Below are 27304 nucleotides of genomic sequence, written 5' to 3'. Positions count from 1 at the left end.
ATCAGAACATCACAAAAAAAATTATAAACCGATCAATCAATCTATTTATAATGTTTTTACTTCAGACTGTAGAGGCTAAGAAGAGCGTTGCTATTACCAAATTTTTCTTACAATAAATCACACTTTTTTTCGTAGTTTGGCCGATCCTGCGACTTATATTCAGGTGCGACATATATCAAATTTAAATAATTCATCTTGACCAGCATGAACAAAGGAGTAAACATTACTGTCTATAGTATAAATATTCAATGTATCATGATGGAGGAAAAAAGCTTAGTGCAATGACGGCTATTTACCCGTCCAGCCGCCATGTCGGCGTTGCAATCATGCAAAACAAACCAACCCCCAGAAAGAGCTTCTGATCAAAATCAGAGACGTCGCCACTTTTTGTTAGAGATACCTGGTCACCTTAACTTAAAAATTAATTGAAACATTAACTTATAGACAACAAAGACTGAACACATGTTGTTTCGCTGTGTCGGTCTGCATTAACGCAGCAGAGCGTTGAGTGGTGCAGCTTGAAGGACCCAGACTGAGACAGATCCCTGTTATTAGGCTGTCTGTGAAGCTAATAGCAGCTAGCGCTAGCTTACAGCTCTGCTGTTTGGGCCGGTTACAACTTCTCTGATCCTAATGAGAACATTTACTCACTTCAGTCAACTCTGCTTCACATCTGAGCCTCGGCAGGTTTAGCGTCTGCTTCAGTGAACACCGTTTTTTTTTGTTGTTGTTTTTCACTGGATCTTGGACCTTCATTGTTTTGCTGGGAGATGCTAATAGCCGTTAGCCGCTTCCTTGTTTTAACCCCTGCTGCGCATGTGCAGTACGTACTTCCGTTAATATGGAAAATAACCACAAAAGGCTTCATTTACACTGAGCTATATTATACACTGGAGTGCTAATCACCGTCTGTCAGAACGAGTCGCTGTGAAGCCACCAGCCGCCATATTGGTACTCCCTATTTTCCCCCAGTAACTAGGGAATATGTGCGCTACAGCATCGAATAACAAGGATTTTCTCATGTTCAGGGGGGACTTAAAACTTTTAAAATGTCAAATGCCATATACTTTTATGTTATGCTCTAAAAATATCAAGTCCTGAGAAAGTCATGTGTTGAAATATTTTGCATTTTATTCATTTAAATATATATGTTTAACATTTATAAATATATAAATAACAATATACAAAAACATATATTTACATATGTGTATACATATATATACATATATACATATACACATACTTATATATATATATATATATATACATATATATATATTTAATATGAATAACATGTAAAATATTTCAGCACCTAATTTCCTAGTAGTTGATAGTGTTAATACATCCACTGACTGTAAAATTACCTGTGAAACGTTTTCACTCAGCTAGAAAACTGCTTGTTGTTGCAACCAAATTCTGTGAGAGTAGGGAGGAGCAAGATGGCGGCCAGTGACTTCAGTTTTTCGGCAAAATCAGCACTCCAGTGTATTATATAGCTCAGTGTTCATTTAGTACCAAATTGAGCAAAAAACAAAGCATAAAACACCAAAATAAAAACTAATACGCCAGCAGGACGTGATAATCTTTCATAAAAACTCTGGATGCAACCAGAGTGAGTTACTGATGTATAAATGAATAAGTCAAATAAACGTGGCTATGCACGTTTAAATGTCAGCAGGTGGGGGCAAATATGACCAAATTCCAAATTACAGGAGAATGAGAAGCAATAGCAAGCAGTGCCCTCCAGGAATGTTGAGAAATAAGAAACTCACACAGGATTTATGTAATTATTAAACAAATCCATTTGTTAGAAAGCATTAAAAGGGTTTTCACCTTCAAAATTGACTCAACTTGCGGAAATTGCTTGATTGTTAAAAAAGTAAAATTTTTTGTAGGATAATATAAGTCATTCGATGAAGGTCAAATTTATTTATATAGTACATTTACACTGAGGGGCGGGGGTGTGGGCTAGTTTAGAGAAAAGGGCGCTTGCGTCCTGGAGAGGCTGCAAGGTTCCGGGTTTGAATCCCACAAATCCGGGCGCCGCCCAGTGGCACCACACGGCTCCCAAAGGGATGGCACACATTTCATATATGTTAAAGATTATTTAATATACAAGCTAAATCTGCCAAGAAGTTGTGAAATTCATTAACAGTGAAGCAATTAACATAAAAGGTCATTACGACAAGAAAAGACAATAGATACAGTTTAAAAGAACTGTAAAACATTTGGGTCAACGTGTGCTGAAAAATAGTCTTCAATAGGGATTTAAAATGCTCCAGAATTTGTGCAGATTTAATACTAAGAGGCGAGCATATTCCAGAGTCTCCTGGAGACGTTTAGACCTAACGCAGGAATGGATGGCAGTAGTTTAGCAGTAACTATTTTATGTGAAATATCTTCATTATTAGGTCTTCCTGGCTGTTCTTCGGCGTGATAATCGACCATTTTGTGCCGTTTTAACACGTTGTCTTCACTCTCTGCAGCTGATGCTGGACACGTGGAACGAGTCGATATTTTCCAACATCAAGAGTCGCCTGCAGGACAGCGCAATGAAGCTGGTGCACGCCGAGAGGCTGGGCGAGGCCTTTGACTCCCAGCTCGTTATAGGTGTACGCGAATCATACGGTAAGACGGGACTGTAAAGTCGACCCATGGTGATACTTGATGCATTAATGAAAGATGGCCGTTCACACTGGTTCTGGTTCTGCTGGAGGTTCTCCTCCCTGTTAAAGGGGAGTTTTCCTCTCCACTGTCGCCTCATGCATGCTTAGTATGAGGGATTGCTGCAAAGCCATCAACGATGCAGACGAATTAGACTTTGGAAAGTGTGTGTTGTGAAGTGGCGCTATATAGATAAAAGTTTTATGAAATTTTGCTTAATGCTTCTTTAAAATGTACTTTGTTGGGATTTTATGTTCAAAACAAACAAAAAGGGAGATGGAGAGAAATTCATGGATTCTAAAGTTTTGTCCAAATCAAAATCTGTATTGTCTGAAGTGCAATTGACGTAGACTTAGACAACTTTATTTGTCATTTTGTATGCACAGAGTGCGTACAGAACGAAATTTCGTTGCATACAGCTTGTAAATTGCAGTAAAATTAAATTACAGTATAGGGTGCAGCAGTGATTTAAAAGTAAACAATTTAAATGTAGACAATGCAGGAGAAGTCACAGTATACAGGTGAGTATTTTTAAAACCATTTGTATGTGCAGAATTGATTGTGCAAAGGGCATTTGCAACTCCAAGCTGCAGTTACAACTAGAAATATTTTTGGGCTTTGCTTTAGTCTCAGCTTTGCACATCTAGAGACCAAAGTTTTTGTCCCCAATGAGGACAAAAAACTTTCTACCCCTACTTGATGCCACTGTGGGTTTATTTCATTAAAAGCATTATATTTATTTGCAGAGACATTTTTTTAAGTTAATTATGTGTCTACGTGTAGCATAAAATGTTCAGCTACATTAATTTCAGTATAAATCATCAAGTAGGGAAGAAATCCTCCTAAAACCGCGCTCACAGCCCGACCTGGCTGTTAAACAGACGCGTTTCAGGTTGTTTACGTGTTTCGTTATGGATGGTTGCCTCCAATGAAAAGCACGCAACCTTGCAACGAAATGGCCCCAGAAATGCAGTTTATTGCAACTGGAGTAACAGTTTTCTGGATCAACCAGACCTGCAAAGTGCCAGGTTCTCTTGAAGCTAGGGCTGGGCTATATGGCTTAGAAATAAAATCTCAGATTTTATTAAACCAAATACGATTAAATGATTTTTAATTGTTTTTTTCTCTCCCCTTTATTTCACAAAAACAATTTAAATAAATTATTTTGAAAACTTGCTTTTATGTCAAGGATTTTGTCTGGGAGTTGACCTGAATTCAAAGTGCAACTAATTATAAGATTTGAAACAAGATTAGCTTACACTGCTTTGTGTAAACAATGCAAATATAACTAAATAATTGCTGCTAGGGGTTTTATTACACAATGAACTAAGGCTTCACTGCACAGGTGTAACATCAAACTAACTTAAAAAAGTAAATGACTAAATTAAAACGTTTCGTCTTTAGGTTAAAAAAAAGTTTCCTCTTTACAATATCTCTTCAGTATATTTTTCCTAAACATTTATTCAGCATTTGCATGCTATTCTCTTCATGGAAGCCCAGTGAGTTCATTTGCAAAATAAAATCTGGATTTTACAAAAATAAAATCTTAATAAATTGTGAATTCGAATTGATCGATTAAATGCACTGCAAAAATGGATCTAAAATAAGTAAAATGTTCTTAAAATCTGTGTATTTGTCCTTGATTTGAGCAGGTAAATAAGACTATCTGCCAATGGCAGATACCCCTAAAATAAGATAATTAGACATCCTGCACTTGAAATAAGATGATGGAGATGAATGTTCCTATTTTAATTGCAAAAATCTTATTCCATTGGCAAATCATCTTATTTACCTGCTCAAATCAAGGACAAATACACTGATTTTAAGAACATTTTACTTATTTCTAGTTCCGTTTTTGCAGTGTAGATTTATCGCCCAGCCCTACTTGAAGCGAACAAAGATTTGTCATAATATGTAAGATGGTTGAGCGAGCTCCTGGACGGCCGCACCCTGTTTAGCGTGCTGCGTTATTTTTGCGCTGCCTCCGGTGGTTGTGGGTGCAAATGCATGAAAACTTCAGCAGGTTTTATGACAAGAAGTACAGCAATGAGGCCACTTCTGTCCAAAAACAGGCATCAAGAGCAGACTGAAGGTCTGCAGAAAGAAGAAGGATGCAAACTTATGAAGAAAATGCGTCTAATTTATACAAACTGTTAAAATGTTACCAACTTTTTTCACTTTGTCATCTCCCACCAGTCAACCTGTGCTCCAACCCAGAGGACAAGCTGCAGATCTACAGGGATAACTTTGAGAAAGCCTACCTGGACTCCACAGAGAGGTTCTACAGAACACAGGCACCGTCCTACCTGCAACAAAACGGTGTCCAAAACTACATGAAATACGTACGACACAATATTGCAATTGTTGTTTTTTTTCCTGCTTTAGTCCCTTTAAAGTAAGCGTTTGCTCTTGTTAATTATTTAATGATGGATTGAGCTTTCTGAGTCCTTAAGTTTTATGTTTACGCCAGCGGTGTCCGACACTATCAATGAAAAATGTAACGTGTCATAATATATTTCCTTTTCCCTGATCAACACTGCAATTAACATGCAATATTTTAATGAAGCAAAGATTAATTCTTGTAGAAAAGGGATCTGAAAAAAATACTGTATTTTTCAGACCATAAGGCTGGCTAAATATTCTTCCAAAATGTGTAATATCACTCCGCACTGCAAAAAGGGAACTAAAAGTAAGTAAAATTTCCTTTTAAATCAGTGTATTTTTCCTTGATTTGAGCAACTAAATAAGACTATTTGCCAATGGAATAAGATTTTTGCACTTTAAAATAAGAACAATTCATCTCCATCATCTTATTTCAAGTGCAGGATAATTAATTATCTGCTCAAATCAAGGAAAAATATGCAAATTTCAAGAAGATTTTACTTTTAGTTCCCTTTTTGCAGCGCGCCCCTCCCTGTATACAGCTCTTCTGAGAGAAAGATGCGGCCCAGGGGCCATTAGGGGCCCCACTACTGATTTTGGGTGACCCCGCCCCCCCCAAACTACATTTCAAGAAAGATTTGGTTCACCAGCACAGGTGGCTGGTGCAGATGGAAGGTTTATTGTTTTTAATTAGGGCAAAATTATTACAAGAAAAGTTAAAATCCTACAATTGAAAAAGTTTAGTACAACACAAAGTATTCATCTTTTAATAAACACACTTTTGAGATTCTCTTTAATTTCATAGTAACATCTATTCAATGATATTTAATTACTCAAATGCAGACTTAGGTGCATTAAAATCTGCTTTGAATTAAATTATTAAAATTGGTTAATTACAGCAAGTGTTTTCAAAGAACAACTGATCCAAATCCTGTTCTGATATTACTAGACTAAAAAGAGTTTATTTTTGTTAAAGAGTCAAATTAAATGATTAAAAATAATTTCCAAACTGGATGAATGCAACAAATGAGCAAAACCCTTTTTTCAAATTTAGGATCCACAATGATTTACACATTCATTTCCTATAAAAAAAAATCTGACTAATTTATTTATTTAAAATTATCCTGTTTTGTAGAGCAAGTAAAAAATGTACTTTTTTTTTTTTGTTTAAAAAAAAATTGCGTTCACAATTTTGGCCCTCGTACCGAAAGGTTTGGACAACCTGCTCTAGTAGTAGCTGGACTACACTGCCCTGTTTCTAACATAAGGCCCAAAGAAATGTAACTTTTATATTGAATTAACTCACTAAATTTATTGTTGCTAGCGTTTACTCCAGGCTGCCTTACATGAATGCACTTTTACATCACAGTCAGGCAGTCTTGTAGACAGCTCAGGGGTCCTATCAGGTATTCACACAATACACTGTAATGCTCCTAATATCCATTGAGCAAAGCGGCTTCATTGCTAACCAAAGTTGTAATTACACTTTTTTTTTTTTATTTATTTATTTTTTGAACTTAGACTTTTATTATTTTTGCAGAGCAATGATACAACCATGCATTAAAGCCACATGACACAAATGTTGACAGTATAAAGTTTTCCATAAAATAAACATCTTAGTCACAATTGTAGGTTCATCTTCATACAACACCAAAATAAGGATACACTATGGGAGGGATAGCTAGACATCATATGCCAAGAGACAAACTTGTTGGGTTTATTTACATCAACATTGCTTCAGCTGGTCCCCAGCGCAGGCTAAAAGTGTTTTGTTGAAGTCTTAATGAGTAGGTTATCTTTTCCATTTTATACAATTCCCTTACTTTTTGGACCCATAAGTCATAGGAAGGAGGCTCCAGCTGCATCCACCTTATTGTGATGCATTTCAGGGCAGCTGTAAAAAGGACATTTAACAGATATGCTTTGGCTCGTCCTTGCAAGCCATCTGGTATAATACCAAGTACCGCAACTGCAACATCCTTTGGTATAACTCCTGGGAAAATATGGTTTATAGTTCTGTACACCTCATCCCAAAAGTTTTGAAGTTTGGGGCATGACCAAAAAATGTGTGTATGATTGGGGACCGCTGAGCCACAATTTCTCCAACACAAGCTTGGTACTTTAGGATCCATCTTGGCAACCACATCTGGGGTCCTGAAATATCTGCTAATAATTTTCCATTTATATTCCCGCCACATATTTGAGTTTGTAACTCTATGAGCCTCAATCCAGACTTCCTCCCATGCCTCGTCAGAGATTATTTTGGCCGTCTCTGCCTCCCATCTTTGTTTTGTCCAAGTGGTATCGTTAAGGTTCATTGACAGTAATGCACTATATAACTTTGCTATACATTTTTTATCTCCTCCCCCTTTCTGGTAATGGATTAGAAGGTTTTCTAATGGCGTTGGATTTAGTACTTTTTCCCAGTCCTTGTGTGCGAGCAAAAAAGAGCGCAGCTGTAAATATCTAAAGAAATCACTTTTTTGGAGATGGAAATTCCTACATAACCCTTCAAACGACATAAGATTGTTTCTGTCGATCAACTGATGAAGAAATGTAAGCCCCTGTTCAGCCCATTTAGAAAACTTTTTGTCCAAGAGATTGGGTGTGAAAGATGTAATATGTCCAATGCTTGTTAATATTGATAAACCTCTCGGTAGCTTGAAAGAAATTCGCACTTTGTTCCAAACGTCAAGTGTGGTTTTAGTCCACAATGGCAGTTCCTTTACTGGGATATCTAGAAATAGCAATACCTTTAATGGTACTGAGCACTTTGCTTGCTCAATGCTGAGCCATCTTGTTTGAGAATCCTGTTGGATCCATGAAATTAAAGGCTTTAACTGAGCTGCCCAGAAATAGTATTTTAAAACCGGAAGCTTGAGGCCCCCTTCCGTCTTACTTCTTTGTAGTGTTTTATATTTTATGCGAGGGCGCTTGCCTTGCCATATGAATTTTGATATAATTTTATCCAATTCAACGAACGTGGACTTAGGTATGCCAACTGGTAACATTTGGAACAGATACAATCTGGGTAACAGATTCATGCGGATGGTTTCAATGCGACCGAGGAGGGACAAAGGCAATGCTGACCATCGCTCCAGGTCTTTTTTAATTATATCCAGTGTTTTAGGTAATTACACATTTTAACAGATTTATGAGTGCATTGTACCACATAAAATCTGTCAGTAAGCACAACGGTAATCATATATATAAGGCGCACCATCAATTTCGAGATGATTTAAGGATTTTAAGTGCGCCTTATAGTCCGAAAAATATGGTAAATAGTCTTTGAGGTTGCCCATTTCAGAAGAAAGACATAGTGTCAATTGTTTTCTATTCATCTAGAAAAATGTGTCAGTATTTTCTTTGGAAAAGCTTGCAGTATCTAACCATCTTTAATGAATATGAAATGCCCAAGTCTGCTTTTGTGATCCTACTCACCATTACAGAAACATTTAAGCAAATCTGGGTAAAAGAACTTTAATCTATCAGTGTTATTAGTGCCTAAACTGCATCAAACGCCCGTGTTACAAGGTTAGCTCTATTCTGTTGAATTGGAGTTTTTTTTGGGGGGGGTGGCACACAGAACCATTCTTATTGGAGTTTGTTGCCCCCACTGAGGGTCCCACTTTGGACTTCCCTGGATTAAGTGAGCGGTTCGTTGAGATGTTCCATAGAGCATCAGAAAATCCAGGGCGGTATTGTACCGTTTTAATTTATTCTTTGGTTATCAGTTTACTCACATCCCTCAAAATTTTTCTTATCACCATTTTAGCCACGTTTAACCTAAAATCCTAGTTAAATAAACTGAAATTTGTATTTGTGACATGCCACTTTTAAGGCACTGAATGTGTGACAATGTTTCTGTGTTTTCTGATCATTTCCTGCAGGCTGATGCAAAACTCAGAGAAGAGGAGAAGAGAGCGCTTAGATATCTAGAGACACGCCGTGAATGTAATTCTGTTCAAGCAGTGAGTGTCTTTCATGAGATCTGAGGTGTTAAATACAATTTATTTTCCTTCCTTACAGCCATTTCTCCTAAAAACAGTTAAAATAATAATTATCTGATTATGTGAAGTGTCGGTATGTCAGCCCAGGGGATCTTAACATAGTAAGCTGCTAGACAAAGATCCCTTACAGGGTGCACTAATTAAGTTCCTTAAAAACTTTAATTTATTTGCTGATGGGAAACATTGTGCACTAATGAAAATCCTGCACAAAAAAAGATAAATGCACGCAATTCATTCAAAGCTAATATCCATTGTTTGTCTTCATGCCAGATGAAGCAGGATGAAAGACCTACAATTTAGTATTTCAACATTTTTATTGAATGTGACAATATTTCTTCATTTATTTTCTAATTTACTACACCGTGGCAGGAAGTATAAACCTATATTACCCCCCCCCCCCCTTTCCTGTCACTTCCTATTAATCAAAAAATTAAAGCAAACAAAAAACTACGTACATAATTTGAAATCCAGCGCTTTTATTTTAAGTGTTTCCCATGACGTAGAATCCAATGAACTATTATTTAAATAGAGTAATACAATATATGTGGTAATATAAAAGATCATAAATGGTAATTATGATAGTAATAAATAAATCTGAGTAAAAACAATAAATGAAGGGAAGAAAACATCTAGATAAAATAAATTGTATAAGAAATAATGGTACCACTTTTCAATGAGGCTCCCTTTAGAGAGGCTTGTAAATGGTTCATAGACATTATAATTAAATATGTAAACACTTTATAAATCATGGATGCATAAAACTGGAACAATATATATATATATATATATATATATATATATATATATATATATGAAGTTTATAAATGACAATTGACAGACAGCCTTAAATGTTCAGTTTATCTTATTTCAGTACCACTTTACAATGAGGCTCCCCTAATAGACTTATAAATGGTTTGTAGATATGTTAGTAATTAATTGGTAAACACTTTATAAATCATTAACTGCTTAATTTGCATTAATAAAGGCTGAGAAAGATAAAACTGACCTTTTTTTTTTTTGCCAAAATATTGAGCCAAATCTATATTTGGCTAAAATGTTTAAAATTATGTATATCCTTTATGTCAAGGTGTAAACTTTGCATTCCTTTGAGCCTGTTTATAATGCAGTGATAAAGTGGAATATTACATGGTACAGAATTATGTTTGCAAATCCTTATTGAGCTTATGAGGTTGTACTTTAGATTGAAATATTTAGTTTAGAAGCTCTAGAGGAAATATATAGAATTTGAAACGTTTAAGCCAAATATAGATTTGGCTCACTATTTGGCAAAAAACTGTCAGTTTTGTCTTTCTCATCCTTTATTAATGCATAATAAGAAGTTAATGATTTATAAAGTGTTTATCAAGTAATTATTAAAAGTGGTACTGAAATAAGATAGACTTAACATTTAAGGCTGGCTTCATTTATAAACTTTATATATATATATATATATAATGTTCCAATTTTATGCATCCACTAACATCAGGGGGGTCAAACTCGTTTCTATTTTGGGCCACTTTGACATCATGAAGTCATTAAGAGGGTCAGTTGCACCTGTATAGATGAAACTTTTTTCATAATTTCATTTCAGTTTATATAGAAATATAAAAAAATGCACAATAACATAAAAGTAGCACCTTAGACCCAGTTTATACAGTTTATCTGCAAAAAAACTTGATATTAGGGTGAGTTAAACTTCAAACTCATCATTCTGCATCACTTTTTCTCTTTTTGGACATTTCTGGGTTGTTTTCATGTGTTGTGGAGAAACTGACCTCTAGTGGCAGGATGCTGTTACTACACACATAAAAAAAAACAGCAATATTCGCTACAGGAGCCACAGTTTTAGCCGCTTTATACACTTTAAAAGGATATATGCTTTTACTTTATGACATGATACGCCTTTTTTGGCTCTGGAGGGCCGGATAAATCGCCTTGACGGGCCAGATTCGGCCCGCAGGCCTTGAGTTTGACACGTGTGTACTAAGATATCGGTTTATGCAACGTGCAGCAGATACTCACACCCCCTTCATTATACATAATCCGACTCGATATTAGTAGTTTTTTGGGTACGTTTATATTCGTATGTGCATGTGTTGGATGCCATCTCGCCATTAAATCTGATTTTGTTTCCTCTGTTTGTCCACAGCTTATGGAATGTTGTGTTAACGCTTTGGTGACTTCGTTCAAGGAGACCATCCTCGCTGAATGTCCAGGAATGATTAAACGTAACGAGACAGAAAGTGAGTACCTCTGCACTGGCCCAAATGATCGCCACGTTTCTTTATTCTTCAGCTGTTTATGACGTAATCTGGGTTGTTTTGGTGCCACTATAACAAATATCTGCACCGATTTCGGCACTGATTTCCTAAGGATAGAAATTGTTTTCTTCTGAGTGTTTTTCTTTCTTACTAGGGAGGGGAAGGGACACACACCAAAACCAGAAGCTTAAAATCTATTTTTGATAGTTTCAGCTGAAAAACAATGGAAAATGAGTCTCTGTTACAAGCTGCTGGTATCTAAGATAAAAAGCCATTAGAGAAAGCTGCAAGATCCAGTTTAAAAGTGGTTCTTTGCTGAGTTTTCTGTGATATTTAGATAGGGCTGGGCGATAAATCGATTTAATCAATTAATTCGAATTTACAATTCTTTAAGATTTAATTTTTGGAAAATCTGGATTTTATTTTGCCAATACACTCATTGGGTTTCCATGAAGAGAACAGCATGTGATGCTGAATATATGTTTAGGAAAAATTATTGTCAAAATATTGTTAAGTAGAAACTTTATTTTAACCATAATGCGAGGTACTTTATTTACTTATTTACTTTTTTTTTTTACTTAGTTTGAAGTTCACAAGTGCAGTGAAGCCTGTTCTTAGCTCAATGTGTAAAACCACTAGCAGCAAATGTTTTGTTATGTTTTCATTGTTTATAATGGCACGGCTGCCATCTTGTTTTACAAGCATGTTTCACAGCTTGTTTTTAGTTGCACTTTGAATTCAGGTCAACTCCCTGATGAAATGCTTGACATAAAAAGCAAGGTTTTAAAATAATTTCTTTAATTTCTTTTTATGAAACAAAAAGGAGGAAAAAATCGATTAATCGGATTTGGTATGATAAAATCTGAGATTTATTTTTTAATCCAGCCCTATATTTAGACTAAACACAGATTCATCCTCTGTGGTGGATGAAGGTCTTTTTGTGGCTCAGTGATCCAGAGGTCAGAGTCAAACGGCTTCTGAAGCGAAACGCTGGTCTGATCTGAAGGAGAAAAACCACGAGCGACGTTTGTAAAGCCTGCTGGATTATTTCAGCATAAGATAACGTCTCCGATGGCCGAATGGTTGGATTTGACTTCGCCCATCACACTTTGAGTCTGTGTTTTGTTTTTCTCCCCTCCCTGAACAGAGCTACACCTCATGTTTTCACTAATGGACAAGGTTCCCAGTGGGATTGAGCCCATGCTGAAGGACCTAGAAGACCACATCGTTAATGCTGGGCTGGCGGACATGGTGGCTGCCGCTGAGACCATCACTACGGTACGTTCACCAGCTCTGCCGCTTTCTATCGTCACGTCTGTTGTTCTCAGCGGGGCGTAGTGTTCTCCGCCTGCAGCTCATCGTTTTCTCACATGTTGCAGGATTCTGAGAAATACGTGGAGCAGCTGCTGACGCTGTTCAACCGCTTCAGTAAACTGGTGAAGGAGGCTTTCCAGGATGACCCTCGCTTCCTCACAGCGAGAGATATGGTTTGTTTTTAGTTTGCACACCGAACAACACTCAAGCTCGCACCTTAAAGCTGCTTAGAAAGTTCAATTCAATTAAATTTTATTTATATAGCGCCAATTTATGAAACATGTCATCTTAAGGCACTTTACAAAGTCAAGTTCAATCAGATTATACAGATTGGGTCAGATTATACAGATTGGTCAAAAATGTCCTATATAAGGAAACCAATTGATTGCATCAAAGTCCCGACAAGCAGCATTCACTCCTGGGGAACCGTAGAGCCACAGGGAGAGTCGTCTGGATTGTACATGGCTTTGCAGCAATCCCTCATACTGAGCAAGCATGAAGCGACAGTGGGAAGAAAAACCACCCATTAACGGGAAGGAGAACCTCCGGCAGAACCGGGCTCAGTATGAACGCTCATCTGCCTCGAGACACAACAAGACAGACAAAAAAGCACAGAAGCACACATTGATCTAGTAATCTGTTCTACATTAGATGGTAGTAGCGGGTGAGCCGTCTTCTCTGGATGATGTCACAGTTAACAGAACGCCAGACCAGGTGTACCTACTATGAAGAAAAAAGAGAGAGAACAGAAAGTTAAAGCAGAAATGACAACTGTCATTTCAATGCAATGCAAAACTGGAGAACAGTAGAAATCAGTAGAGTGAGAAAAATAGGCCCTGATGTCCTCCAGCAGCCTAAGCCTATCACAGCATAACTACAGAGGTAGCTCAGGGTAACATGAGCCTCTCTGACTAGAAGCTTTGTCAAAAAGGAAAGTTTTAAGATTAGTCTTAAAAGTAGACGGGGTGTCTGCCTCATGGGAGTTGGTTCCACAGGAAAGGAGCCTGATAGCTGAAGGATCTGCCACCCATTCTACTTTTAGAATGGGTGGCAAAAAAACATCCTGCCATTATCTGAAGCACACTCTCGTCCTTCAGTGCGATTTGAGATGGAAAGTAGCAGCTAATTAAGTCAATTTAATTCAGTTTATTTATGTAGTGCCAAAGAAAAACACATGACATCCCTTCACACATATTGGTTAAAAGGTTGACGTGCGAAACACAACACCATGCAGGGTAGACGTCAGCAATGACCCTAAAAAAAAGCAATTATTGTTGCAGATGAGCTTTGGAAAAACTCAAAAGGTAACTTCCAGACATTTTTTTAGGACATCATTCCGCAGTGAGAAACATTTTTCTATAGTGGAAAACATTTATGACTGCATTCACAGCAGTCGACAAATTCAAGTTCAAGACAGGAAGATTGTAAAGGAACTGAACAAATGTGATTTATTTGGTTTAATATCTCAGAGAGAGAATTTTTTTTTTTTTGCTCCAAAGTTAATATAGCAGCTCAACTTACTGTTGTGTGCCCATAATTGCATCGCATGTTTGGAGAAAAGACCCAGCATACATTGATCTGTAAAGACCAGCGGTGGAGGGGTGATGATGTGGGAATCTTAAATCAGTGAATCAGTCGTGAGCTCCTCTGTATATCTGAGACTTATAGAGTCAAACCTGTCAATTTTCTGCCTTTAATTGGTTTAACATTTTGAGCTTAGTTTATCTTTGATTATAGCAGCAGTGCAGAATCCATTCACTTAAAGGGAGCCTAAACAATTTTATAACCTAAGAGGCAGCATAGTTTTAATATATCCTTTATTAGGCAAGGCAAGTTTATTTATATAACACTTTTTTTTAGTAACAAGACGATTCAAAGTGCTGCACATGAAAAGAAAAGCATTACATTAACAAAGGAATAAGCTGATTAAATCCTTGACTAGACTTGTTTAGTTTCACCGTAACAAGCTTCATCACTAAGATTCAAAGCTTAATTGTTTCTATTTATGCATTAATAAACATGCAGAAAGCATAAAATTATAGTATTTAATTGTTTCTGTTCACAATAAGAAGTAAACTAAGTCAATTCTTGAAGGTTTCTGATCTAAAATAGTTTTATCCAACTTTTCTAAGAGCTACAACTAGAATAAATGGTTTTGTTTCATTGTAATAAAAAGCCAAGTAAATCCATAACTGGACTTCTTTAGTCTCACTGGAACAAGCTTCATCGCTAATTGTTTCTATTCATAATAAGAAATAAACTAAGTAAATCATTGACTAGACTAGTTTAACTGGAACAAGCTTAATCACTAACATTCAAAGCTTAATTGTTTCTATTCATGCATTAATAAACACACAGAAAGCAGAAAATCACAGTACTTCATTGTTTCTAATAATAATGAGAAATAAACTTGGTAAAACCTTGAAGGTTTGAATGCTGCTTGTTGGGACTTTGAAGCAATCAACTGGTTCCCTTATATAGGAAATTTTTGACCAATCTGTCTAATATGATTGATTTTGACTTTGTAAAGTGCCTTGAGATGACACGTTTCATGAATTGGCGCTATATAAATAAAATTTAATTGAAGGTTTCTGATCTAAAGTAGTTTTATCCAACTTTTCTAACAGCTACAACTAGAATAACTTATTTTGTGTCATTATGAGAATTAGCAAAGTAAATCCTTGACTAGACTTCTTTAGTCTCATTGGAACAAGTTTCATCACTAATTGTTTCTATTCATAATAAGAAATAAATCCTTTGGGGATTTCTGATCTAAAGTAGTTTTGACCAGCTTTTCTAAGAAATACAACTAACTAGACTTCTTTTTGTTTCATTGTAATAAAAATAAGGGCATAAATCCTTAAATCCTTAAAGCTACAACTGAAACTACAGCTAAAATAGGAGGCATGACCATTTATTTCTCCCAAAACTGTTCAAAGTGTGGAAATACTTTAAAACATGCAACTGTCCTCATATTTATCCCTCGGGGTTTGCTACCTTAGTTATTTACCGAGAAGAAAGCCGACATTTGTTTTTGTTTTTCTCACATTTTTCCCCCATTTGGGTCATTTTACCTAAAATACATAAAAATAGACATTTTAACAAGCTAAACGGATAAACTTTATTTATTTTTTAAAACATGCTTGCAGTGCTTCTTTTAATGGTTTTGTCGTTTTCCTCCTTCCAAGGCTTACAAGGCGGTCGTGAACGACGCGACAATCTTCAAGTTGGAGCTGCCTCTGAAACAGAAGGGGTGAGTTTAAAACATTAAAACGCGTCGCTGTCTTTTCAAAGTGTGCGTCATTCTGTGACGGTTTGCCTTCAACCAACCAGTGCGGGTCTGAAGACTCAGCCGGAGTCAAAGTGCCCGGAGCTGCTGGCCAACTACTGCGACATGTTGCTGAGGAAAACTCCCCTCAGCAAGAAACTCACCTCTGAAGAAATCGAGCTCAAGCTGAAAGAAGTGGTGAGCGAGTCTTTCACGTATTTGTTTCCCCGGTTGTAGCGCTGGTTTCCTAATCCCCTGCTGGGTTCCTGCAGCTCTTGGTGTTGAAGTACGTCCAGAACAAAGACGTGTTCATGCGGTACCACAAAGCTCACCTGACCAGGCGGCTGATTCTGGACATTTCAGCCGACAGCGAGATTGAAGAGAACATGGTGGAGTGGCTGAGGGTGAGTCAGACTCTGCTGTTATCTGTCCTAACAAAGACTGGGGAGGAATTAAATCACCTTTAAGATGTGGCGGCATTAAAGGTATATAACCACATTATATGCTTAAAAAATAAAAAAAGACCAAAAACTGTTTGATCATGATAAAATTAGGCTATATACACCAGGCCTCCATCCTGATAATGTTTTGATGGTCCTTTTTGTGGATAAATAACCCCAGCATCAGGCGCGATTAGCAGATATAAACAGATGTGGCGCCATCTAGTGACAGTTCCACAAAACTACCATAACACCGGTTTGCTTAATTAATCAGTAATACATAATACCAGACCGAGCCTGAGCCTCTGCAATGCCTCGCCGTAAAGCAGCAGCTCAGCGTGATCAAATACCAACCGTTATTAATTAAATAAACCGATCTACAGCAACTTTTAGAGCCTCGTATCAGAACATTTTCTCACGTCAGTCAACTCTGCGTCACATCTGAGCCTCAGCAGGTTTAGCGTCTGTTTCAGTGAACACCAACGTTCAGACTGGATTCCCAGAGACATTCCAGGCTTTTCCTGCTTGGAATCATATATTTTTTGTGCTTTTTTCACTGAATCTTGGACATTTCTGCATTTTTTTATTTTATTTTTTTTTGCCCGGAGATGCTAATAGCCGTTAGCCGCTTCCTTGTTTGATCCCCTGCTACACATGTGCAGTACGTACTTCTTCTGTTACTAAAAGTAAACACGAAAGACTTTATTTACTAAGTAATTGAGCAAAAACGAAGCATAAAACACCAAAATAACAACTAATACGCCAGCAGGATGTGATAATCTTTCATAAAAACTTTGTATGCAACCAGCGTGAGCTACTGACGAATACATTAATAAGAAAAGTCAATAATGTGGCTATGCACCTTTAACACAAGGCAGCAAACTTCTTATTTTCATGAAATCTCCCATCAGGCTGAAGCAGTTGTTGGTTTTCATGTTAGTTTTTCTCTGAATGAGGAACCTGAGGACATTTGTTAACCTCCCAAAGAATATATCTGTAGATAGTGTTTTTCCCCTGTTGGAAAGTCCTTACTTTATTGTGTTTTAATTGTATTTATGGCTTCCAATCGTTTATGAGACGGGGGAATTTTGTTGTATCAGCGTTTAAGGAGCAGTTTGTGATGTCGGTTCATCAACAATGCAAGAAGGGAACTAAAAGTAAAGGAAATATTTTTGAAATGAGTGTATTTGTCCTTAATTTGACCAGGTAAATTAAGATTATCTGCCATTTGAATGAGTATTTTTACCCCTTTACCCCGCCTCGTCTGGCCGCTCAGCACGCCAGAAGAAATCTGAGCGGTTTAAAATTTCACTGTTTTTTAGAAATGATCTTCCTCCACAGGATGGCTGGAGCCGTCTCCTTTTAGTTGCTGTAGTTTGCGACCTTGTTCTTTCCGCTCCCATCCTCACAAAATCATATAAGTTTTGATACAATTTTTTTCTGATACCTCTACCTCTACAACAGAGTCAGTTTTTTTCTGAACAATACAATTGAAAACAAAAAAATTATGAATATATTTTACACAGCCTGCATGGAAATACAGAAAACATGAGGAAAATCTAACGCATCAATTACAATACAAAGAAAATATGAAAACCTAATGTTTTTTTTTGTTTTTTTTTTTTATAAAGCAACTAAAAAGATTTTTATTTTATTTTTTAAAGTGAAGTTTCCTCACAGATACCTGTATCAGGCTTTAAAGCGTTAAAACTCTTGGAAGTGATGAGGAGCTGTTCTTCCTGACTCTTTAACTCCACTCTTGCTCTTATCGGCCTAATTTTAAAGGATCTTTCGCCTACATGGCATTACCATATTTTTCAGACTACAAGGTGCACTTAAACTTCTTAAATCTTTTCAAAAATTTATGTTGCGCCTTATTTATGATCACCGTTGTGCTTAATGACTGATTTTATGTGGCACAATGTGCTCATAAATCTGTTAAAATGTGTAAATATGGTACACTGTGTCACTACCTGAGGACCCCTGAGCTGTCTACCAGACTGCCTGACTGTAATGCCTAAACTAGAAGTGCATTCATGTAAGGCAGCCTGGAGTACGAGCTAGCAACAATAAACCTGGTAAGTTAATTTAATATAAATTTATTTTAACCTTATGTTAGAAACAGGGCAGTGTAGTCCAGCTACTCTGTCCTCCCCACAGAGACGATAGAGAGCTGTGGACGTGGAGGAGTGATATTACACACTTGGGAAGAATATTTAATGCGCCTTTTTATAATTTGGTGCACCTTATGGTCAGAAAAATATGGTACTTTGGAAGATGTGTCACCATTAAAATGTTTTCCAGTAACGGGGATGCGGTAAGGACCTTATGGGCAGTTACCCAGGGCTGCACAGATAGAGGGGGCGTGCATGCATCCTGTTCCTAAAAAGACAACGCAGCTGTCATTTTGCGTTAACGCGTGTGTAGGCACCTCCTGCATGCTGCTGAGACTAGAGAGAGAGCAGGCTCTGGTTGGTGTGGATCAAACTGAGCTCACCTTAAAGGTGTGAGTTAGCTTGCAAAAACTGAATAAATTATGTTTACACAAACTGCGCTGCAGCAGAGTTAGACAGGGATGACCAAATTGTGGCACGCAGACCTTCAGCTGAAAGTCCCTAAAGTAAATGAATTATACTGTAATTAATTTTCTTAACCTTCTTTTGTGTTATTTTTTGTTGTTGTTCCATGTTTGTTTGAATGTTTTTTCTTTTTTGCTTTTTGTTTTTTTTTGTATGATTATGTGTTTGTAGGAAGTAGGAATGCCTGCTGATTATGTGAACAAACTGGCCAGGATGTTTCAGGACATCAAGGTCTCAGAGGACCTCAATCAGGTCTTCAAGGAGATGCATAAACACAACAAGCTGGCTCTACCAGGTACAACGCTGACAAACACAAACCAGGCCGCCCCTTCCTCTCACAAACAAAACCATCCTTCCTGCAGAACAAAAACAAAAAAACAAAAAACAGACTATAAACCTGGATGCTTTTATGAGTTTTGGCTGCTAGTGCCATGATTTAGACTAGGTTTGAAATATTATCATAACTGGCATTTGTTTTATGTGAAATTGTCACGTTTGTTTGGGTTTTTGTGCAGAAATTTTAATGTCATCATCACCAGCTGACGTTTACATCTGTTACTTCAACCCTCTCTCTTCTTGGAGTTCACTGGCAGCTCCTAAAGACATTTTATGACTCTCTGTTGGGGCATTTTCTTTAGCAGTGGTTCCCTAACCTGGTCCTCAGGGTCTCCCTGTCCAGTCTTTGTCCAGCTCACCTGAGTCAAATGATGACAGACAGAAGGGCTCTGACAAAAATAACATCCAATTCAATTACATTTTATTTATGTAGCGCCAATTCATGAAACATGTCATCTCAAGGCAATTTACAAAGTCAAATTCAGTCATATTATGCAGATTTGGCCAGATTATGCAGATTGGTCCAATATTTCCTATATAAAGGGAACCAGTTGATTGCATCAAGTCTCTCCAAGCAGCATTCACTCCTCCTGAAAGAGCGTAGAGCCACAGTGGACAGTCGTCTGCATTGTTGATGGCTTTGCAGCAATCCCTCATACTGAGCATGCGTGAAGCGACAGTGGAGAGGAAAACTCCCCTTTAACAGGGAGGAGAACCTCCAGCAGAACCAGAACCAGGCTCAGTGTGAACGCTCATCTGCCTCCACCCACTGGGGCTTAGAGAAGACAGAGCAGAGACACAGAAAGCTCAGAAGCTCACATTGACCCAGGAGTACTTTCTATGTTAGAGAAGACAGAGCAGAGACACAGAAAGCTCAGAAGCTCACATTGACCCAGGAGTACTTTCTATGTTAGAGAAGACAGAGCAGAGACACAGAAAGCTCAGAAGCTCACATTGACCCAGGAGTACTTTCTATGTTAGAGAAGACAGAGCAGAGACACAGAAAGCTCAGAAGCTCACATTGACCCAGGAGTACTTTCTATGTTAGAGAAGACAGAGCAGAGACGCAGAAAGCTCAGAAGCTCACATTGACCCAGGAGTACTTTCTATGTTAGAGAAGACAGAGCAGAGACACAGAAAGCACAGAAGCTCACATTGACCCAGGAGTACTTTCTATGTTAGAGAAGACAGAGCAGAGACACAGAAAGCACAGAAGCTCACATTGACCCAGGAGTACTTTCTATGTTAGATGGTAATAGAGGATGATCTGCCTCCCCTGATGATGTCACAGCTAACAGAACACCAGACCAGGTGTACCTTCTATGAGGAGAAAAATAAATCCTTTCTCCAGGGATAATGTCACCTCCCATATGTGCATATAGCTGCTGCTCCCTCAGTGACAGGCGGCTGCATCCTCGGTGCACAACGGGGCGTTGATCACAGATCCTTCCACCCTTTTTAACCATCACTGCTCCCAACAAAAATCATTAAGTTGTTTACATCCTTGCTGTTTTTGGTTTTTTTTTTTTCCATTTGTTAAAGTTTTTCTGTGGCTGTTTTCTTAATGACACGTCCATTTTGTACACTTTCGGGTCAGTTACATTTAATTTAATCTGAGTACGCCATTTTTAATAACTTTTACAGCAATATTTCCCCTTACTCGCTGCTGATACAGCCGAATTTCCCCCACTGTGGAACAATAATTACTCTAATCCGACATATTTATCAGCAGTAATCTTTATCAGACCAATCGGCTCATATTTGGTGAAGAAGCTCCAGTGTCGTATTTCTGAACTGTTTGGAAAGCCCTGCTGAGACTCTTCCCTGGTGTTTCTCCTCGTGCAGCGGACAGCGTGAACATTAAGATCCTGAATGCCGGGGCTTGGTCGCGGAGCAGCGAAAAGGTTTTTGTCTCCCTGCCGACGGAGCTGGAGGACCTCATCCCTGAGGTGGAGGACTTCTACAAGAGGAATCACAGCGGCCGTAAGCTCCACTGGCATCACCTCATGTCCAACGGCATTGTGAGTAGATCAAATCAGCGTAAAGGAGCCACTAAATTCCTGTTTAAAGCGTCTTTATCCAAAGGAAAAGATTATTTTTAATTCTGCGATTTCTTTTCCTTTTCAGTGTGTCATGCATTTGTTTTTTTTAACTAAAAGCTTTTATTTTTTTAAAGTCGAACTCTTGATTCTTCCCATCCTCTCATTTTTGCCTAATTATTTTTACATATTAACAGAAAAGCTTAGACCTTAACTATCCCAGGACAGTTCTGATCATAAATACCGACGCTGAGCAAAGGCTCTTTTTACTCTCTGATGTCTTTAACTAATGGAGGGGATTAAATCTCAGCTTTCTGGAAGATCTTTCAGGGTTTTTGCAAACCAGCTCATGTCAGACTGAAAGTACCTGCTGTGTGGGGCAGGGCTGGGCGATAAATTTAAATAAATTAAAATTTTATCACGATATATTGTAATACTGCTGGCATTTTACCTTTTACGTTTATATTTTAAGAATAATTTTTAAATTAATGTGTTTCACTTTTACATTTTCACTTTCTGGTCTAGAACCGCCACTGACTGTTATAATGATAAAATACTAAAACCAGCATCGTGTAGTCTTTTTAGGTTACTTTGTGGCTGTGAATTCATGTCAATTATGGCCCATAATTACAAATACTGTTCTTAAAAAAATTAATAATGTGACATATATTAAAACAAAACTCTAAATATGTTTTAAATGTGATTTTTATCACTAAACAGCACACAGTAAAGACATTTATTTATTATATTTTAATTTCTTGACATTCATTAATGCTCTGAAGAAACCCAACAGGGGAGAAAATGGCTAAAACAACAATCCTGACAATAATGGCAGTTTTTGGGGGTTTTCAGACATTACTATTTATTTGTTGTAAACCCAAATTCTTCTCATGATAAGAAATTATTCACCATGATAATAGGACAATATCATAAAGGCCCAGCCCTAATGTGGGGTACCACAGGGCTCTGTCCTGGGACCTGTTCTCTTTCTTTTATATATTTTCCCAGATAAGTTCTCTGATGTGTCGTATCATTACTATGCTGATGATATTCAGCTCTCTTGTTCTTTTAAGCCAAGTGAATATTTTAAGTTTTGCTGCTTGATAAACTGTGTTAATGATATTAAACAGTGGCTCTGTGACAACCACTTGCAGGTGAACTCTAATAAGATGGAAACTCTAATTATTGCCCCTGAGAACCAAATAACTGAAACTAATCAATTTCCGGATGTATTGACCAGAAACCTTGGCATCATTTTTTATTCTGCCATGATCACTAGAGAGTCATGGATTAATCAAAAACGGCTTCTTTCAGCTAAGAAATATTTCTAAGCTTCGGACTTTGTTGTCAAAAGATGAATTGGAGATGATTATTCCTGCTTTCATTTAATCTCGTCTTGATTATTGTGAAAAAGAAAGATCTTGGCGTTATGCGGTTAGCGCAGGATGCTGCTACAGGTGGTTGTTTTTATTGTGAAGCACTTTGTGGTTGTTATCCTGTGAAATGTGTTAATATGTAAAAAACTTTTACTTACTCAAAATCTTGCTGCATAGATTCACAGTCGCTCAGATTTCACGGGTTTGCTCCCATCGTCGTCTGTTCTCCCGTCTCCTCAGATCACCTTCAAAAACGAGGTGGGCCAGTACGACCTGGAGGTGACGACGTTCCAGCTCGCCGTGCTGTTCGCCTGGAACCAGCGGCCCAGGGAGAAAATCAGCTTCGAGAACCTCAAACTGGCCACGGAGCTGCCAGACGCCGAGTTGAGGCGGACGCTTTGGGTCAGAGCTTTAGCTTCTGTGTTTCTTTTTAGTCTGCCTGTCGCCAAACTGTGACCAAACTGCGTTTTTAAGAAGGGGTGGACACTCATGGTTCACTCCAGAACCTCCCTGAGGGGGTTGAGCAGCGTTTTGTTTTTAAGTATCTGTGAAGATTTCCATATTAGCTCACTGAACACTAGCCTCGTGAGACCATCCTGATCTCGCGAGCTTTCAAGGTTTCACTCGCAGATCAGTCTGGCTACTCTCCGTTAAAGAAAATTTGGAGCCGTTCACCAAACGAACGTCCAATCAGCGTTGGCTTTGAGGCGGGTTGAGGTGTGACGCAACGAGAAGCGCGACAGTTCAGTCTAAAGAACATGGCGGTTTCAGCTGATGAAACTAGCGTTAGCGTGGCTATCGAGCAAGTTTTATCGGAATTACAGAGTATTTCTTCACTGAAAGAAGAGCAAAACACTGTTCTGGAGGCTTTTCTCAGAGGAAAAGATGTTTTTGCTCTTCTCCCGACTGGTTTCAGCAAGAGCTTGTGGTTGTGTTTTCGTCGTCGCTGTTAGTACGTCATATGCTTCGTTGATCTGATTGGTTCATTTGGCCCGTCTATCACCAACATAGGCCAATCAGCTAACCAGTATTTTCGCCCCTTCCCAAAATTACTTCAACGGAAGGTTTCCTGATGGATATGCGGAGCAAATCTATCTGGCGGAGTCAGGTTACTGAAAACAGGGGCTGTTGCTGAATCTGATCATTGAAGGAAACTCTTCTGATGTACAAGTAAAAAAAAAAATCTGAGGCTACGATCTAGAACCAATTTTCTTCAATTCGAATAAGGAAAATATAATTTTAATTTTGGATTTTAGATTATTTAGATTATCTTGTTCAGCAGTGATGGTGCGATGGAGCAGGAGACGGACGGACTGGGCTGCATCTGCAGTAATGCAGAAAGAGCCGAGGCAAAATGCAAAGATCTCGATTTACCGGTCCGTCTACGTTCTGTCCCCCCCCTCTGGTCATGAAGTCTGGATCAGGACCGAAGAACGAAATCCTGGATTTAAGCGAGCAAAATGAGCTTCCTCTTGAGGGTGGCCGGGCTCAGCCTTAGAGGCTGAGCCCATTTTTTTTTTTATGTTTTGTATTTTAAAGGCTAAATCGTTGTTGTTTTTTCTCCCTCTCTCTTTACAGTCTCTGGTTGCTTTTCCTAAACTGAAGAAGCAAGTCCTGTCGTATGACCCCTCAGTTAGCTCGCCCAAAGACTTTACCGATGGCACACTCTTCTACGTCAACCAGGAGTTCTCCCTCATGTATGTTGGGTCACCTGAAAAGAAAACGTCTTCCTTTATTTTAATATAAGCTGTCCAGCATGAAGACATAAATGTCCCTCCTTTTACAGACGATCTTCTAACCTGTCCTGTTTGTTTTTTCAGCAAAAACTCCAAAGTTCAGAAGAGGGGAAAAATCAACTTAATTGGTCGGCTCCAGCTGACGACGGAGCGAATGAGAGAGGAGGAGAACGAGGGAATCGTTCAGCTCCGAATACTCAGAACTCAGGTACGTCGCAGAGTTATGCTGCTGTTCTCTGAGCCAGAACAGGGGAACGGGTCAGGTCTACTTTCGTTTGAAGGTTAGTAGTCCCAGGAATGTCAGGGGCTCCAAGGGAAACAACCAGGAGTGTTACACTTAAAGCGACCGCCTCTAATGCACGTATCAAACTCAAGGCCCACGGGCCGAATACGGTGCATCAGGGCAATTTCTCCGGCCATCAAGAGCCAAAAAAGGCATATCATGTCATAAAGTAGAGCCATATATCCTGTGAATTGTATAAAGTGGCTAAAACTTTTAACTGTAGTAACATCATCCTGCCACTAGGTGTCAGTTTCCCCACAACACATTAAAACAACCCAGAAATGTCCAAAAAGAGAGAAAGTGATGCAGAATCACTGAGCTATATTATACACTGGAGTGCTGATTTTGGTGAAAAACTGAAGTCACTGGCGGCCATCTTGCTACTCCCTACTCTCACAGAATCCCACAGGATTTGGTTGCAACAACAAGCAGTTTTCTGGCTGTGTGAAAACGTTTTATAGGTAATTCTACAGTCAGTGGATGTACTAACACTATCAACTACTAGGATATTAGGTGCTGAAATATTTTACATGTTATTCATATTAAATATATATATATGTTTATATAAGTATGTGTATATGTGTATATATATGTATACATATATGTAAATATGTTTTTGTATATCGTTGTTTATATATTTATAAATGTTATATATGTATATTTGAATTAATAAAATGCAAAATATTTCAGCACATGACTTTCTCAGTACTTGATATTTTTAGAACATAACATAAAACTATATGGCATTTGACATTTTAAAAGTTTTAAGCCCCCCCTGAACATGAGAAAATCCTCGTTATTCGATGCTGTAGCGCACATATTCCCTAGTTACTGGGGGGAAATAGGGAGTACCAATATGGCGGCTGGTGGCTTCACAGCGACTCGTTCAAACAGCGGCTATTAGCACTCCAGTGTATTATATAGCTCAGTGTGCAGAATGATCAGTTTAAAGTGTAATTCACCCCAATATCAACTTCTTTTGCAGATAAACTGTTTAAATTGGCCTTAGGCTGATACTTTTATGTTACTGTGAAATTGTTTATATTTCTGTGTGAACTGAAATGAAATAAGTATCATCTATACAGGTGCAAACGGCCCTTTTAATAACTCCATGATGCTAAAGCGGCCCAATATAGAAATCAGTCTGACATGCCTGATCTGATGCAAGCAGGCAGCAAGTGCGACAGCAGCGGTTGGCTTTTGAGCTGGGATGTGCAAAACCAGGCTTCCCGTACGAGGAGGTGATGAAAGAGGATCAATAAAAATGAAAGGAATGGTGGGGATACCAGCGATAATGTCCGGTGTAGAGAGAGCGGCACTGAGGAAGGAGGCTGGAGGTCGCAGAGATGAAGATGGTCTCTATGAGAGAGGCGAGGATGGAGAGGGTCAGGAATTAGTCATCAGAGGGACAGCTCAGGTTAGATTTATCGGAGGTAAAGCCAGAGAGGCCAGACGGTTTGGACGGGTACAGAAGAAGAATGCTGAGGCTGGAACGGCCAGACAGGAGGACCTGAAGGTAGCTGGTGTGACAGGAGGTGCAGCGGATCAGATTAGATGGAGACGGGGGATTCGCTGTGGAAATCCCAGAGAAGAAAACTTTTCTGTGATCAGTCCGTTTGTTGTTGTTGTTTTTAACCACATTTAACAGTCTACATGTTCTATAATTTCATTAAGGATCTTTCCTCCTGCAGCTGAAGATTTCATAATGATTTCTTTATCCTTTAGGTGACCCTAAGCTTCAGGAAACATTTCATTTATTTTTTTAAGCATGCTGATGCAACTGAAACTCTGTCTATAACCATATATAACCTAAATTAATCGGTAAAGATTAATGATGGAAATAACTTTGATTGATGTCTCTTTACCCAGTAAGGTGGATCAAACATCTATTTTGTATTAAACCCAGAAAGGTTGTAAGAAATAACACAACTAAAACGTATTTAAGTCTGAAAAGTGTGGTGTGCTTGTGCTCAGCCCTCCCTGCCTCGTTACTATGTTAGTATGATGAATTTATCTGAGCACTTTCATCGCAAAATTCGCTCGGGTTGGACAGAGAGCGTCTGTCAACATCAGTTTTCAAGTCCTGCCACAGATCGTCAGGTGGAGTTTGCTCCGGACTTTGACTAGGCCGCTCTAATCGTAGCTCCGGCTGTAGGTTAAGCTCCTGGTGCTTCAGGAAGGTCTCAAGTCTTTCACAGCTCTGCAAAGGGAACTTCTTTATGTTTTTAATCCTTTTTATTGCAGCTCTTCTATAATATTCAGATTTGTGGATTCTACAAATAATACTGTCTTGTAAACAGCTGAGCTCAGATGGATTGGTCTGGGTTCCTCGGTCTTCTTGATGCTTTTTATTCTGAGGCCTTCACTGAACAGCAGGATTTATGTTTCCGTTACACGGATGGACTCTTTTTACTAATTATGTTAGCCTCGTGAGACCATCCTGATCTCTCGAGCTTTCAAGGTTTCACTCGCAGATCAGTCTGGCTACTTTCCGTTAAAGAAAATTTGGAGCCGTTCACCAAACGAACGTCCAATCAGCGTTGGCTTTGAGGCGGGTTGAGGTGTGACGCAACGAGAAGATCGACAGTTCAGTCTAAAGAACATGGCGGCTTCAGC

The 27304-nt window shown here is 38.4% G+C and overlaps 1 protein-coding gene across 1 annotated transcript in view; it reads left to right on the top strand.

Annotated features, from left to right (window-relative positions):
- LOC105924888 (cullin-5) overlaps positions 1-27304 on the top strand; it is a 39385-nt gene that overhangs the window by 9725 nt on the left and 2356 nt on the right. The window contains exons 5-18 of the mRNA XM_036149901.1: positions 2487-2628; positions 4861-5006; positions 8937-9017; positions 11206-11299; positions 12465-12595; positions 12697-12804; positions 15820-15884; positions 15965-16097; positions 16172-16303; positions 19090-19213; positions 21100-21275; positions 22910-23071; positions 24248-24366; positions 24490-24613. Of these exons, the coding sequence (XP_036005794.1) occupies positions 2487-2628; positions 4861-5006; positions 8937-9017; positions 11206-11299; positions 12465-12595; positions 12697-12804; positions 15820-15884; positions 15965-16097; positions 16172-16303; positions 19090-19213; positions 21100-21275; positions 22910-23071; positions 24248-24366; positions 24490-24613 (1737 nt within the window). The remainder of the gene's footprint in view (positions 1-2486; positions 2629-4860; positions 5007-8936; positions 9018-11205; positions 11300-12464; positions 12596-12696; positions 12805-15819; positions 15885-15964; positions 16098-16171; positions 16304-19089; positions 19214-21099; positions 21276-22909; positions 23072-24247; positions 24367-24489; positions 24614-27304) is intronic.

This window comes from Fundulus heteroclitus, chromosome 18 (assembly GCF_011125445.2).
Source record: "Fundulus heteroclitus isolate FHET01 chromosome 18, MU-UCD_Fhet_4.1, whole genome shotgun sequence".
Lineage (NCBI taxonomy): Eukaryota > Metazoa > Chordata > Actinopteri > Cyprinodontiformes > Fundulidae > Fundulus > Fundulus heteroclitus.
Note: the sequence above shows the minus strand (reverse complement) of the source record. Positions and strands in the feature narration are given on the sequence as shown.